Source organism: Scyliorhinus canicula, chromosome 19 (genome assembly GCF_902713615.1).
Source record: "Scyliorhinus canicula chromosome 19, sScyCan1.1, whole genome shotgun sequence".
Taxonomy (NCBI): domain Eukaryota; kingdom Metazoa; phylum Chordata; class Chondrichthyes; order Carcharhiniformes; family Scyliorhinidae; genus Scyliorhinus; species Scyliorhinus canicula.
This window is the reverse complement of record NC_052164.1, coordinates 16520377-16535570: the sequence shown is the minus strand read 5'-3', so window position 1 is coordinate 16535570 and position 15194 is coordinate 16520377. Positions and strand designations below refer to the sequence as shown.

The following is a 15194-nucleotide window of genomic DNA, read 5'->3' as shown; positions in this document are numbered from 1 at the left end:
CTTTCCATCACTAAAGTAAACGTAATCGAATTGTGGTCACTATCACCAAAGTGCTCACCTACCTCAAAATCTAACACCTGTCCTGGTTCATTACCCAGTACCAAATCCAATACGGCCTCGCCTCTCGTTGGCCTATCTACATACTGCATCAGGAAACCCTCCTGCACACATTGGACAAAAACGGACCCATCTAAAGTACTCGAACTATAGTGTTTCCAGTCAATATTTGGAAAGTTAAAGTCCCTCATAACAACTACCCTGTTACTTTCGTTCCTATCCAGAATCATCTTTGCAATCCTTTCCTCTACATCTCTGGAACTTTTCGGGAGCCTATAGAAAACCCTAACAGGGTCACCTCTCCTTTCCTGTTTCTAAACTCAGCGCATACTACCTCAGTAGTTGAGTCCTCAGCAAACGTCCTTTCAGCCACCGTAATACTGTCCTTGACTAACAATGCCACCCCTCCCCCTCTCTTACCACCTTCCCTGAACTTACTGAAATATCTAAACCCCGGCACCTGCAACAACCATTCCTCTCCCTGCTCTATCCATGTCTCCGAAATGGCCACAACATCGAAGTCCCAGGTATCAACCCATGCCGCAAGCTCACCCACCTTATTCCGGATGCTCCTGGCATTGAGGTAGACGCTCTTTAAACCACCTTCCTTCCTGCCGGTACACTCCTGCAACTTTGAAACCTTACTCATGACCTCACTACTCTCAACCTCTTGTGCACTGGAGCTACAATTAAGGTTCCCAAGGTTCCAGAGGTTCCCAATCCTCTGCTGAACTAGTTTAAACCCTCCTGAAGAGCATTAGCAAACTTCCCCCCCAGGATATTAGTACCCCTCTGGTCCAGGTGTAGACCATCCCGTTTGTAGAGGTCCCACCTACCCCAGAATGAGCCCCAATTATCCAGGAATCTGAAACCCTCCCTCCTGCACCATCCCTGCAGCCACGTGTTCAACTGCTCTCTCTCCCTATTCCTCGACTCGCTAGCACGTGGTACGGGTAACATCCCAGAGATAATAACTCTGTTTGTCCTGGATCTAAATTTCCACCCTAGCTCCCTGAATTCCTGCCTTACATCCCTATCCCTTTTGCTACCTATGTCGTTGGTACCTATGTGGACCACGACTTGGGGCTGCTCCCCATCCCCCTTAAGGATCCCGAAAACATGATCCAAGACATCGCGGACCCTGGCACCTGGGAGGCAACACACCAACCACGAGTCTCTCTCGTTCCCACAGAATCTCCTATCTATCCCCCTAACTAGGAGTCTCTAATGACTAATGTTCTTCTCCTCTCCCCCCTTCCCTTCTGAGCAACAGGAACAGACTCTGTGCCAGAGACCTGTACCCCATGGCTGACCCCTGGTAAGCCCCCCCCCCAAAAGTATCCAAAGCGGTATACCTGTTACTAAGGGGAACAAACACAGGGGATCCCTGTACTGACTGCTTCCCCCCAGCCCCTCTCACCGTCACCCATCTATCTTTATTCTTTGGCGTAACTGCCTCCCTGAAGCTTCTATCTATGGCCAGCTCTGCCTCCCGAATGATCCGAAGTTCATCCAACTCCAGCTCCAGTTCCCTAACACGGTTTCTGAGGAGCTGGAGTTGGATGCACTTCCCAACTGGGCAAATCAGCAGGTACACTGACGGCGTCCCTCACCTCAAACATTCTGCAGGAGGAGCATTGTACTGCCTTCCCTGCCATCCCCTCTAGATACAAACAAGAAAAAGAAAGGAAGAGCTTACCTGATATTCCCTCAACCCCTTAGGTTAGAGGAGGTGGAAGGGTGGGGGACACTACAAGTGTAGTGTCTCGGGTTTAGCAACTGCCCAACTTATATACAGGTACTCACCTTCCCGAAAGGCCCCTGCTCCCGCCTAAAATCCGGAGGCCGCTCCTGCTGTAAAGTAAGTGAATTTAAAGGTTTACACTCAGACACGGGAAGAATGTGCAAACTCCACACGGACAGTGACCCAGTGTCGCGATTCGAACCCGAGTCCTCAGCGCCATAGGCAACAATGCTAACCACTGTGCCACCGCGTTGCCCCATCCCACTACTATCTCGAAGCACAACAGATACCTGGGAACTCGACCACCTGGAGGTTCCCCTCCAAGTCACTTACCATCCTGACTTGGAAATATATCGCCTTTCCTTCACTGTCGCTGGGTCAAAATCCAGGAACTCCCTCCCTAACAGCACTGTGGGTGTACCTACACCTGAGGGACTGCAGTGGTTTAAGAAGACAGCTCACCACCGCCTTCTCAAGAGCATCTTGGGATGGGCAATAAATGCTGGCCTGGCCAGTGAGCCCCATATCCTGTAAAAATGAATTTTTAAAGAATTACAAGGATGATACGAGAAATGTGTGGAAATTCCTATCAGGAAAGGTTCGCAGGCTGGGTCTCTTTCTTAAAAAAAGGAGGCCGAAGGGTTACTTAATTGAGGTTGTTAAAATTCTGTCAGGTTTTGATGGAGGGGATACAGACAGTACGTTTCCTCTTGTTGGGAAGTTCCTAACTAGAGGCCGTCAATATAAATTAATCACCAAAAAATCCAATAGGGAACTGGGAAGAAACCTGTTCACCCAAAGAGTGGTGAGCATGTGGAACTCGCTATCACAGGGAGTGGTTGAAGTGAATAGTATAGATCTGGCTTGTACAACCTTTTCATCTGGGGGGGGGTTCAATTTTACTCAGGAAGAGGGGGGGGGGGGGGGCACATTTACCAACTTTTGGAAAGACATGTTTTGATGCAACATTAAACAGTAATTTAAATAAAAAGCTGATGTTTGAAGCAAAAAACAAGTTGCTGAACAAATAACAACAATAAACTGACAACTAAAAATTGAGTAATGGATAAATATGACTATTAGCGCGTGAAAAAATGAGAGTGCGCATGTCCAGCTCACTCCCAGTCTCAGCGTGCTAAGTCACTCTCTCTCATCCACTGCCATCTCCTCCCCTCTCTCCCACCATCCCTCTTTGTCTCCCTCTTTCTCACTCCCACACCCACCCACTTACTCTCACTCACTCACTTATTCACTCACTCACTCAATCCCACACTCACTCATTCATTCACTCACTCACTCCCACACACACTCACTCATTCACTCACTCACTCATTCACTCACTCATTTACTCACTCACTCCCACACACACTTACTCACTCACTCAGTCTCTTCCATACCCCTGGGCAGCAAGGCCTCACCAATCTGCTCACATCATCGTGTCCAGCCTTTTCCAGCCCAGGCCGGCCTGGTGTGAGTTTCTCCCTCCCCCCCGGCCCAACGTTGGTCTCTCCCGCCCTAGCCCAGCCCACTCTCTCTCCCCAATGCCTCTGTTTCCGGAGTCCAATTGTTGCCGCCAATGTTGCTGTTTCTCCAGTCACAGACTGCTTATCTTCCATACTTGCTGCTGAGAGTCGCAAAAGTGAATCTATCAGCAGCACACACAGGAGAGGAACAGCCTGTGATTGGGAGAGCATTTTCTTGGAAGAATCTTCCACTGTGCTGAACAGTATTTTAAAAATGACCTCCGTGGGCCACATTGGAAGGTTTCAGAGGCTGCAAAGGCCTGTGGGTTGGAGGCTGGATAAGCCTAGTAGAGAAATCTGGACCAGTACATGAGGGAGAAGGGAGTAGATGGTTACGATGGTAGGTTTAGATGAGAAAAGATGGGAAGAGTCTGAGTGGAGCATGAATATCAGCATTGTCTTATTGGGCTGAATGGCTTGTGTCGGACAGAATTTATTTGCTCTCTTACTTCTCGAATCATTAGCTGTCAAGTGGAAAGAATTGCGTCTTTTCTTGCCCCTGGAATGTGTGCTCCAATTAAATAATTCAGCAGCATGTCTTCATTAGGTTTAAATAAGTTTTTTTTTATTCTCAGACATTTACACAATTAGCACAATGTCACACATACATGCGCACGCACACACACACAGACACACACACACACACACACACGTGCGCGCACACACACACGCGTGCACACACACACACGTGCGCGCGCACACACACATACATGCGCACGCACACACACAGACACACACGCGCGCGCACACACACACGCGTGCACACACACACACGTGCGCGCGCACACACACACACATGCGCACACAAACACGCGCGCGCACACACACGCGCGCGCACACACACACACGCACACACACAAAGATTGAATACAGATAATGATTGTGCACTATTCCAGTCTCCCACATGGCAGGCCTGTGGGTTTCTTGAACGGATTTGAAGTTGTAAAGTGGAGGGTTCACAGACGATTGTGAGATTTCTGGTAGTCAGACATCCAGGAAGTTGGTTCTCAAGTGAACTTTGAATCTGGAACAGGTTACGTATTTTGGGTGTTTGATGATCTGCAAATCCCACACGGATAGTGACCTGAGGCCGGGATCGGACCCAGGTCCTTGGCGCCGTGAGACAGCAGTGCTAGCCACTGTGCTGCCCAATGATGCAATGGAAAGTTTTTTTTTTGAATTTTTTTTATTCTCCTTTTTCACATTTTCTACCAAATGTACATCCAACAATAAACAATAAGCCGTAACGAATGAAATGTCAATCCCCAAATCAACGTTGCCATCCTCCCACCAAACCCCAGACATTAGCCCACATGTTAACATAAAGAAATGACAAGAAGGAATCAGGAACCACTCATAGTCACCTCCATCCTTCCCCTCAGTTCAAACCTGACCTTTTCAAGCGTCAAGAATTCCAGCAGGTCCCCCCGCCACGCCAGGGCACAGGGTGGAGAGGTTGATCTCCACCCTTACAGGATCCGCCTTCGGGCGATCAACGAGGCGAAGGCTACAACATCTGCCCATTTCCAACCCCGGCTGGTCCGACACCCCAAATGTGGGGCGGGATTCTCCACTACCCGGTCCACAGCAGCCGGTGCAGAGGGAAAGAGTGCCCCCCACAGCACAGGCCCGCCCGCGGATCGATGGGCCCCGATCACGGGCCCGGCCACCGTGGGGACACCCCCCGGGGGGCCAGATCCCCCCCGCGCCCTCCCGAGGATGCCTGCAGTGCCAGGTCCCGCCGGTAAGTACCAGGTCTAATTTACGCCGGCCTAAAACGGGCGGCCGCTCGGCCATCGCGGGCGCAGAAACACCGTGGGGGGGGGGGGGGGCGCTGCTAGCGGCCGCTGACCAGTGCGGCGCGATTGCCTGCCCTGCCAAAACCCCAGCGCCGGATAATTCGGCAGCCGGCTGGGGCTGGATTCACGCTGCTCTCCGGCGATTCTCCGGCCCGGTGGGTGTGTGTGTGCATGCGCATGTGTGTGTGACATTGTGCAATGTTCACGCACATCTTCTACCCCCTCAAAGAACTGGCTCATCCTCACCCTTGTAAGGTGCACTCTATACACTACCTTCAGCTGTATCAGCCCCAACCTCGCACACGAGGTGTAGGCGTTCACCCTTCGGAGCACCTCACACCAGAACCCCTCCTCCGTACCCTCTCCCAGCTCGATTCAATGGAAAGTTGATGGTGGCTGCATATCTTTCCTTTGGTCAAGTATTAAACATGGAAACAGGCAGTCTGGAAACTTCATAATCTTTAGTTGTTGTCCCTCCTTAAACAACAAGATGTGTGAATTCCACAAATTGCTGTGAGATACCCTCACCTATCTTCATATTTAATTCGATAGTCGCCGGAGACTTCATTCTGTCCGTAGTCCGAATGCCAAAAGTCACATGATTTGTGGCAGCCATTTTAACAGCTTGTTGTTAACACTTTTTAAAAGCATTTGGTAGAAGTTCATAATGTGACATGCCTGTACTGGGCGTGATACCTGTTTCTGTCGCGTAAGTCTAGTCACTGCAGTGACAGAAAAGGCTTGAACACTAGGCTGGGAAGTCAAATCGCTGCCACTTTAACCCAAAGTTTTTGCTCTGTTTTAGATTCGAGAGCTCCAAGTGGAAGGCATCATCAGTCGGAAAGTAAAACAGAAGAAGCACGACTCTACAAAGTCGGAAAACCATCCGAAAGACGTGAGGCTATTTTGCCGGGACTGCAATGAGGCAGTAGCCCATGCTAGTGACATTCGAATCATTGAGGGCATGCACCACGTTAATGTAAACCCGAACTTCCGGTAAGTTCACAGGTACATCTTTCTGCCGCTTAACATTGTGTCTCGACATCGTAACCCCATCTGGTGTGTTTACGCACTGTGCCAGAATGGCAAACGTCCTGTAGTGTAAAAACAGAAAATACAGCTACCGGACCCTGCATCCGGGAAGCTCGGGACTAGGCGTGTGCCAGATAGGGGGATTTTCCGGATTTTGGATCCTGGATTGGGGAGAACTAGGATAATTTAATGCCTTCCCTGCTCAAAGAAAGGAAGGGATGAGGAGCGAACCAGACCAGTTTCCACAATTAATCACAGAGCTAAATAGCAGGGGATCCAAGCACCACGAGCTGATCAGCAATGCCCGATGGGGATTGTAGTTTCCAGGGCAGGACGTGGATTTCGGGTCCTGCCAGTTTTTGGGATGTCCTGTATCTGGACTGAAAAAACCCAGCAGGTCAGGCAGAGTGAAACAGAGTTTACCGTCAGATCTGTGACTTGATATCAGAACTGAGAAGTTCAAAATCTGATAGGTTTTACGTGAGGCAAAGTTCGGAAGGAGGAGGAGGAGAGAGAAGGTCGGTGATCGGGTGGAGGGCAGGAGAGATGAAATGGCAAAAGTTTTCATGCTGCAAAGCTCCCAAATACGTCCAGTCTATACACATATTAAAATCACCCATGGGAGGAAAGGTGGCCAGAGATAGAAAGATGCTGCTACAGAGGGGAAGGCAGGCAGGAGGTTTGGGTCTCCCGGACCTGGTGTACTACTACTGGGCGGCGAATGTGGAGAAGGTGCGGGGCTGGGTCAGAGGGGTTGATTCCCAGTGGGTCAGAATGGAGGAGAGTTTGTGCAGGGGGTCGGGGCTGAAAGCACTAGCAACAGCGCCGCTCCCGATAGTCCCGGGGAAATACTCAGGGAGTCCAGTAATAATAGCTTCATTGAGAATTTGGAGGCAGTTTCACCAACACTTCGGGTTGGGGTAGGGTCAAGGGAAATGTCGATTCGGGGGAACCACAGATTTGAGCCAGGGAAGTGGGATGGAAATTTTCGGAAATGTGAGGAGAAGTGGATTAAGACACTAAAAGATTTGTTTCTTCGAGGTCGGTTTGCAGGACTGAAGGAGCTGGAAGCGAAGTATGGGCTGGAGCAGGGGGAAATGTTTAGATACATGCGGGTTTGAGATTTTGCCAGAAAGGAGATACAGGGCTTCCTGGTGGAGCCGGTCTCCACATTGCTGGAGGAGGTGCTGACGACAGGGGGACTGGAGAAGGGGGTAGTGTCAGCAGTTTACGGAGCAATTTTGGAAGAGGATAAGGCACCACTGGAGGGGATCAAAGCAAAGTGGGAGGAAGAGTTGGGATAGGATCTGGAGGAGGGGTTCTGGTGTGAGTTGCTCCGGAGGGTGAACGCCTCCACCTCGTGCGTGAGGTTGCGGCTGATACAGTTGAAGATGGTATACAGAGCACATCTCATGAGGGCGAGGATGAGCCGATTCTTTGAAGGAGTAGAAGATGTGTGTGAACGTTGCGGGGGGAGGGGGGGGGGCTGCACTGATCACGTTCATATGTTTTGGTCCTGTCCAAAGCTGTAGGATTACTGGAAGGAGGTTTTTAGGGTAATCTCTAAAGTGGTGCACGTGAAGCTGGACCCAGACCCGCGGGAGGCCATATTCGGGGTGTCGGACCAGCCAGGGTTGGAAACGGGTGCGGAGGCAGATGTTGTAGCCTTCGCCTCATTGATCGCCTGAAGGGGGATCCTGATGGGGTGGAGAGCAACCTCTCCACCCTGTGCCCTGGCGTGGCGGGGGTACCTGTTGGAATTCTTGACTCTTGAGAAGGTTAAGTTTGAACTCAGGAGAAGGATGGAAGGGTTCTACAATTCATGGGCATTATTCATTATGCACTTTCAAGAACTGGATAACGTCGAACATTAGTTGGGGGGTGGGTGGGAGGGCTGGGGGGAGGGGGCGGTGTGTGTTAATGGTGACTATGGGTGATTCCTGATTCCTTTTTGTCATTTGTTTGTGTGAACATGCGGGCTAATGTTTGGGGTTTGGTGGGAGGATGGGATTGTTGTTATTGACATGGGGATTGACAGATTTGGTACTGATTATTGTTTATTGTTGGTGGGTGTAAATTTTGGAGAAAATGTGAAAAAGGAGAATAACAAAATATTTTTAAAATAAATCACCCACGATTATTGCAATAACTTTCTTACAAGCCCCCAAACTGTCATCACGTTGTTGATTAGTGTTAAATAGAAATGTTTGGCATGCTCACTTTTGCCTCCTTTGTTTTTGTAGTATTTACTACACGGTATCCGGGAAAATATATTGTCCAAGACAATTTAAGGACTGGGAGTTTGGTGGGTCAGTAAGCTGTCAGAAATGTGGTCAAGTACGTAAAATCCATTCAACTCTGCTTAATGACCAGCCAGTCAATGATATATTATGAGAGTAAAAGTGGATGACTGTCGTAACAATGTTAAAGTCAGGAAATCTGAAATTTAGAATGAGTGCGATTTGCAAACTATGGGCTGAATCTTGAACTCTTGCAGGAGGCCAGCTTGGGCCTGTAATTAGGCGGGAGGATAGTGTAATGGAATCCCGCCACCTTCCCTCCTTTCTCCAGAATTAAGTTCTGGTCGGGAAGGCCCAGAGTCAACCTTCCCGTGCCTTCGCCTGCTGAGGCCCTTAAATGGCTAATTAATGATCCCCTAACAGCATCATCCAGCCAACACTGTTTCTAACCCATCGTATGCAGGCCTGTTGCCAAGTGGTGTGTATGGCAGGTAAAACAGTGCAGTAAATCTTGTCACTCCGTGGGGAAGGCTTGGTCCCTCAATCAAAGGCACAGGGCGATATTCTCCCAATGGGAGACTAAGGGCCGACGCCGGAGTGAAAACGGAGTGTTTCACTCTGGCGTCGGAGGCCGCTCCTCACCCCCTGTTCTCCCACCCCCAGGGGGCTAGGAGCGGCGCCGCGTCAATTACGCGCTCCGGGCCTTGGCACCGTGTCAAAGCGGTGGCGCGTAAATTACGCGGCCGGCGGCGTGTAAATGACGTCACCCGCGCATACGCAGGTTGGTCAGCGCCAACCCGCGCATGTGCGGTTGCCGCCCTCGCCGCGGGGGCCCCGCAAGATATGGAGGATTCATCTTGCGGATCAGCGGAGGAAAAGAGTGCATCCTTTAGAGACGCCGGCCCGCCGATCGGTGGGCACCGATCGCGGGCCAGACCCCTACTGAGCGCCCCCCTGGTGCTCGATCCTCCCTCCCCCACAGGCCGCACACGCAGCGTTCGCGCGCTGTTCACACCGGCAGTGACCAGGTGTGGTTGGCGCCGGCGTGAATCCGTCGGATTGGCAGGCCGCTCGGCCCATCCGGGCCGGAGAATCGCCGCTCGCCTGTTAGAAACGGCGAGCGGCGATTCTCCGAGCGGCCTGTTGTGAAACGTGGCAGGCAGTTTTGGGAGGGGGTGGGAGAATCGCGTGCGGGTGCCAGGGCGGCGTGGCAGGAATCACCCGGCACTCCCACGATTCTCCCACCCGGCGTGCGGGTCGGAGAATTGCGCCCACAGTGTCTGACCGAGGGTCTGGACACTGGGAAAGGGGTCTGCTGAAATCCAGCCTCCTGCACCCATCTCTTCGCAATCCACAACTTGTGAAACCCTCCCCACATTACTTACCTGTTGCCTGGGAACCCGAGGCTGTGGTGCCTGTGCGACAGGGAGCCACGTCCTCACCAGTGTCGCTGCCGAGCCTCTGATTGGCCGGTAGTTCCCGGCGGGCGAGACTTCCACCCCCAGGGTCTTGATTCCAGACGAAAGCCTGCTGCTGCTGCTGCCTTACTCACCTGTGATAATATCCCCTGGTGGTGGGCACATGTTGGGCTCCCCTCCTGATGCCTCCCCTTTACTACCCGTCCCACCAACCAGCCCGCCTTCAAAGGGCTCGTAAAGTGGGTTGTAAAATCTGCATTTAGAATGCGAGGTAGCTACTTTCTGAAATCCAATAAAATTCCGAGTGTGATTCTAGATGGGTCACTTAGGAGGGCTGCATGTATATTTGTTAGGTGCTGACAACGCACAGACAGCTGGCACAGACCTGACGGGAAAAATGGCCTCTTGTAGCCATTCAATGGATGGGATTTTCCGGCTTCCCCCGCTGCTAGGATAGCCAAGGCCCGCTGAAAGCCAGTGGACTTTGGGCTGCCCTCCCACATCCCCACAGCAGAGCTGGAAAACCCCAGGCACTGATTCTAAAATCAGTTGCGGGACTCCCATTGCCAGCGCAGGCCCACTGCTCATTTGGGTGATCTGCTGCACCCGTACAGAGTCTACTTTGAAATGCTGTTTGATTAATCCTGCGCCTACACTTCTCCCCACAGGCCTGGGGAATGGAGATGATCTACAAGTCCGTCCCCATTCCCAGTTTATCCATCAAGAATTTTGTGGTCGAGTTGCCGGGTGGAAGGAGCACATTCAAGAAGTGGAAAAGTGTCCCTTGTCAGATGGAAGAGTTCAACTATGTAGAATTTTGTGAAGACAACCTTTCAGATCTCATTTAAACCTAATGCTGGCTTTTAATCATACATTAAATCTCCGCACATTACCGGCAGCTTGGTGGCGCAGTGGTTAGCACTGCAGCCTCACAGCGCCGAGGTCCCAGGTTCGATCCTGGCTCTGGGTGACTGTCCGTGTGGAGTTTGCATATTCTCCCCGTGTCTGCGTGGATTTCACCCCCACAACCCAAAGATGTGCAGGGTAGGTGGATTGGCCACGCTACAATTGCCCCTTAATTGGAAAAAATGAATTGGGTACTCTAAATTTTAAAAAAAGAGAAAAAAACAAACTCCATCCATTTAGCCACAATCAGGAGATGATTGGGGGATGAATTTACACATTCCAGTTTGCAATCCCAAGAAAAATCTCATAGAAATGAAATAATCATTTTAGGTGGTGGTAGAGATCCTGATTTTATTCCCTCCACTTCCGAACGCGAGTTAAGGAAGGGAGTGAATAGCATTATTTAGAGTTTAGATCAACTGTAGCTTCCAGAGCAATTACTGAATTCTTGGAATGAAATCTAAAAATAAAATAACTTTCCTTTCCTGCTGCGGCTGAGGCTGATTCCTCAGTGTCCTGAAGACGTTGCGCTGGGCAGCCGCTTTCAAATTGTAGCTTTGGCGTCAAGTCAATGACTTGACAATGACTAGTCAAACCATCCCTGCTGCTTGTGTTACTTCCACAGCCGAGAGGCAGTGCAATTAACTCCAGTGGAATTTAATATATCTTAAATGGTTAGGCACTTAATTATCGCTAAATTGTCCACACAACACAGCATGTTTGCGTACTTAACATTCAACGCCATTGAAGAGTCACTTTGACCAATTGTTTTACGGTTTCAAGTGGACAATGTGTTTGCCATCGAAACTTCTATGGTTAATAAGTCACTCATCATTCCAATTTTGATCTTGCAAACCATTTTCCAAGTGCATTGAAGCTACCTCGTCATTGGGTAAGGTCTACTGACATTCAAGATCTCAATGCATCAATGGCCAGTGATAAAGTTAGCAAATGCCTGTTCTTCTTTGCTCAGAGTGTTGAAAGGACACTCTATCCTTTGATTTGGTCTTCCTGCTGTGCTTTGGGGAACCATATTCGCACATTCACTGGAGTTCCACTTTGGGAGAGATTATGCCGGAGTTTCCCGGCAGTCCCCGCCGGCGGGTGCACACAACGGGAAACTCGGCTTCTGATCCCACCGCCGGCCAATGGCAGGCCGCCACTGCCGCCGCAAAATCTGCAGCAGGAGGCGTGGAAAATCCCGCCCACTTTGTGCGGGTTTCTCCATTGTTGACAAGTCTGGTGACCGATCGGCGTAGGCCCCACGATGAATTCCTGATGCACTTTATATTGTTGTACGAAACTGTTAACTTTCCCAGTTTCTGTCAAGTCTAACTTTATCATGCTACTGTATTAAAAATAATCTGTGTACGCAGTTCCTATCTGCAAAAAAATTGTTTCTTCTCTTCAATATTTGAAATCAATGTTAATGATGGGAATTCTGCACTTTGACAGTAAGGGCCTCCATCTAATGGTGGCAGCGTGGCAGCTTCTCTGTCCTCCCCTCCCTGTGGTTTAGGTTCCAAACAAACAGCGATGAGTCTCTTTTGCCCTTTTCACTCCCTTTAATGTTTGTATAAGTTCTCCATATTTGGAATCATTTGTCAGCTTGTGTGATGGACTTTCAACATCATGGACCCGTTTTGGGGTCTACGGACTACGTTCTCCTGCCGGAGCTGAATCGCTTTGTCTGAATCGCGCTGGGAGCGGAGCCCACAAATGAGTCACTCTCGCCAGCCATGCAAATTTACGCATGGCGGGGATGGCAAGAGACTTTGTCGCAAATCCAGCTATCAGGCTGCCATTTTGAGTGGGCGGCACGATAGCAAGGTCCGTCGGCTGGTCCTCTCCCCCCCCCCCCCCCCTCACAAATGTGTTAGTTCATTCCCCCACCCCCTTCCACAGCACGCATGCATGAGGGTGATCCAACCCTCACTGTTCTCCCATCAGAACCCCCCATTAGGCTCCCCCACCAGATTCCCTATATTGGAGATTACCCCAAATATCAGTGACCCCCATGTCAGAGACCCCAGATCAGAAACCCCCCAGGACAGAGAACCCCCATATCAAAGACCCCCATAGCCGAGAATCCCCCACCAGAGCCCCCCCCATATCAGAGTCCCGCATAACAGAGGTCCCCATACCAGAGAACACCCCATATGAGACCCACCAAATCAGAGTGTCCATCATATCAGAGAACACCCCACCAGAGATCCCCATAACAGAGAAACCCCTCATAACAGAGCCCGCCATAACAGAAATCCACCCCCCCCCCCCCCCCCCCACACCGTATCAGTCACCCTGCCTGGAAGGTAAAGAATAGTCCAGACAGAAACACTGCTTTTTCATTCATCTGTCCCTTACACCTGCTACTTCAGACAGATAGCAAGAAAGCAGCTGCTGTGACTTCATAGAAAGACCCTTTGATCTGCAAGGCTTCCATTCATTTTCAAAGGGAAATAGCTTTTAGTGGGCTGTAACTGACAGCTTCCAGACAGCCAGATGCCTGGATAATTTATTTTCTTTTCCATTCCTGCTATGAAGCAGGCAGCAATGTTTATAAACATCTAGCTATGATTGACAGGTCCTGACCACATCAAAAGCAGTTAAGTGCTTTCTGCTGAGAAAAGGAGGAAATGAAAATACTTTACTCCTAGATTCTTCTCCATTTGTGTCCCTCAGGTTAGCGACTTTTATTTAATCTGAAACCCTGAACTTCATTGGGCTCCTGTTGTTAAAATATTTTGGACACTGCCTCATGAGATTTATTAGTAACTTGACAATATATTCTCTATTCAAATATGTTACCCTCAGCACATAGTCCAAGTGCACGTTGCGAGTAATTCCTGACAGTTAATAGCAGGAAAATATTACATGCTTAACAGGACTACTTTGTTATGGGTCAGGGTTTAGAGAGCCCCAAAGTGTATCATGGTTCACCTGACCCACAACCTTTAATAGATTGTGGTATGGGGAGCACATGGCCCACTCTACAGGTGTGGTACAGCAGAAAAGGACAAGTATTTTTTAAAACAAAACAATGTTTATTCTATGAACGCAAGTTAACCTTTTATAAAACAAACAGTGAACATCTGAGCAACCATTAATTTAAATGCAACCCCAAAGACTACAACACTAACCCTGTGAGCTGTCCTTTTAACATCCAAAAGACTTAACAAACCTTCAAACAAGATCACATTAGGTTTGCATTTACAGACCGTTTACAATTCTGGGTTCACCAAATGATCCATAGATAGTCTTTGGATGGCTGAGGACAACCGTACAGCTCTTTGTTTAAACTTCAAAAGCAGCTCACTGAAAAACACAGGTACACCCAAGCTTTTCTCAAACTGAAACTAAAAAGCAGAAGTAGAGCTAAGCTCCACCCACACTCTGATATCACTACAGTAACATGAGCAGCCAAACATTTCTTAAAGCGACATTCTCATGACAATTTAATGTCCACCAGACTGAGACATTGAAATTTCACTGGAATTAAAATTTGGGAGAGATTATGCTGGAATGAGCTGCACCTCAGCCTTCCCCCACCCTTATGAGAGCAGGGATTTGGGGTGCTATACCAGGCTTCTGCCGATGAAGCTAGCAAGTGGCCACGTGATGACGTAGATTATCACGGCCATGATAACCTTGCAACAGCTGAGATTGACAGAAAATGGTGTCAAAATTGGTTGGGAGGGTCGGAGGGGATAAGACAAGGCCTAGGTGTGGTCTGTCCGGTGGACGAATTGTTCGTTTCGATCTGCGGAGCACTAGGGTTGCAGCCTCTTGTGGTGGCTGGGTGGGTGTTGAGAGCTGGGGTACGATGGCAGACTCCGGGGCGGGTCTCGTCCAAACTTCATACACCTCTGGCTCGACCGGAGACTGGGGGCGCTGGGGGCGGGCTGGTGCTGGCGCGTGGAACTGGTGGGGCGAGCTTGCGGAATCGGGGGCATGAGGGGGCGGCAGCATAGGGAATGGGGTAAGGGGTTCCTCAGTGGGGGTAGGTGGGGGGCTGGATCCAGCGGCTGCTAGGTCCCGAAGGGATACTGTGTCCTGGTGACCGTCCGGGAACTCCACGAATGCGCACTGGGGGTTGGAATGGAGGAGGCGCACCTTTTCAACGAGGGGGTCAGTTTTGTGCCCCCTGACGTGCTTCCTCAGGTGAACCGGGCCTGGTGTCCTCAGCGACGCCGGAAGTGAGACCCCCGTGGCAGTGCCCCTAGAAAAAATTAAGAGCCGCTCGTGAGGGGTTTGATTTGTCGCTGTACAGAGGAGGGATCTAATTGCGTGGAGCGCATCTGGGAGGACTTCTTGCCATTGGGAGACTTGGAGTTTTCTAGACCGGAGGGTCAGTAGGACGTTCTTCTAGACCGTCGCGTTCTCCCTCTCCACCTGCCCATTCCCCCTGGGGTTGCAGCTGGTAGTCCTGCTCGTGGCGATGCCCTTGTCGAGCAGGTACTGACACAGCTCGTCAC

The 15194-nt window shown here is 50.2% G+C and overlaps 1 protein-coding gene across 1 annotated transcript in view; it reads left to right on the top strand.

Moving 5' to 3' along the window:
• dhx58 (DEXH (Asp-Glu-X-His) box polypeptide 58) overlaps positions 1 to 12113 on the top strand; it is a 51130-nt gene extending 39017 nt beyond the window's left edge. Inside the window, exons 11-13 of the mRNA XM_038778470.1 lie at positions 5929 to 6119; positions 8399 to 8492; positions 10482 to 12113. Coding sequence (XP_038634398.1) covers positions 5929 to 6119; positions 8399 to 8492; positions 10482 to 10661 — 465 coding nt within the window. The 3' untranslated portion in view covers positions 10662 to 12113. The remainder of the gene's footprint in view (positions 1 to 5928; positions 6120 to 8398; positions 8493 to 10481) is intronic.
• The last annotated feature ends 3081 nt before the right edge of the window (positions 12114 to 15194 follow it).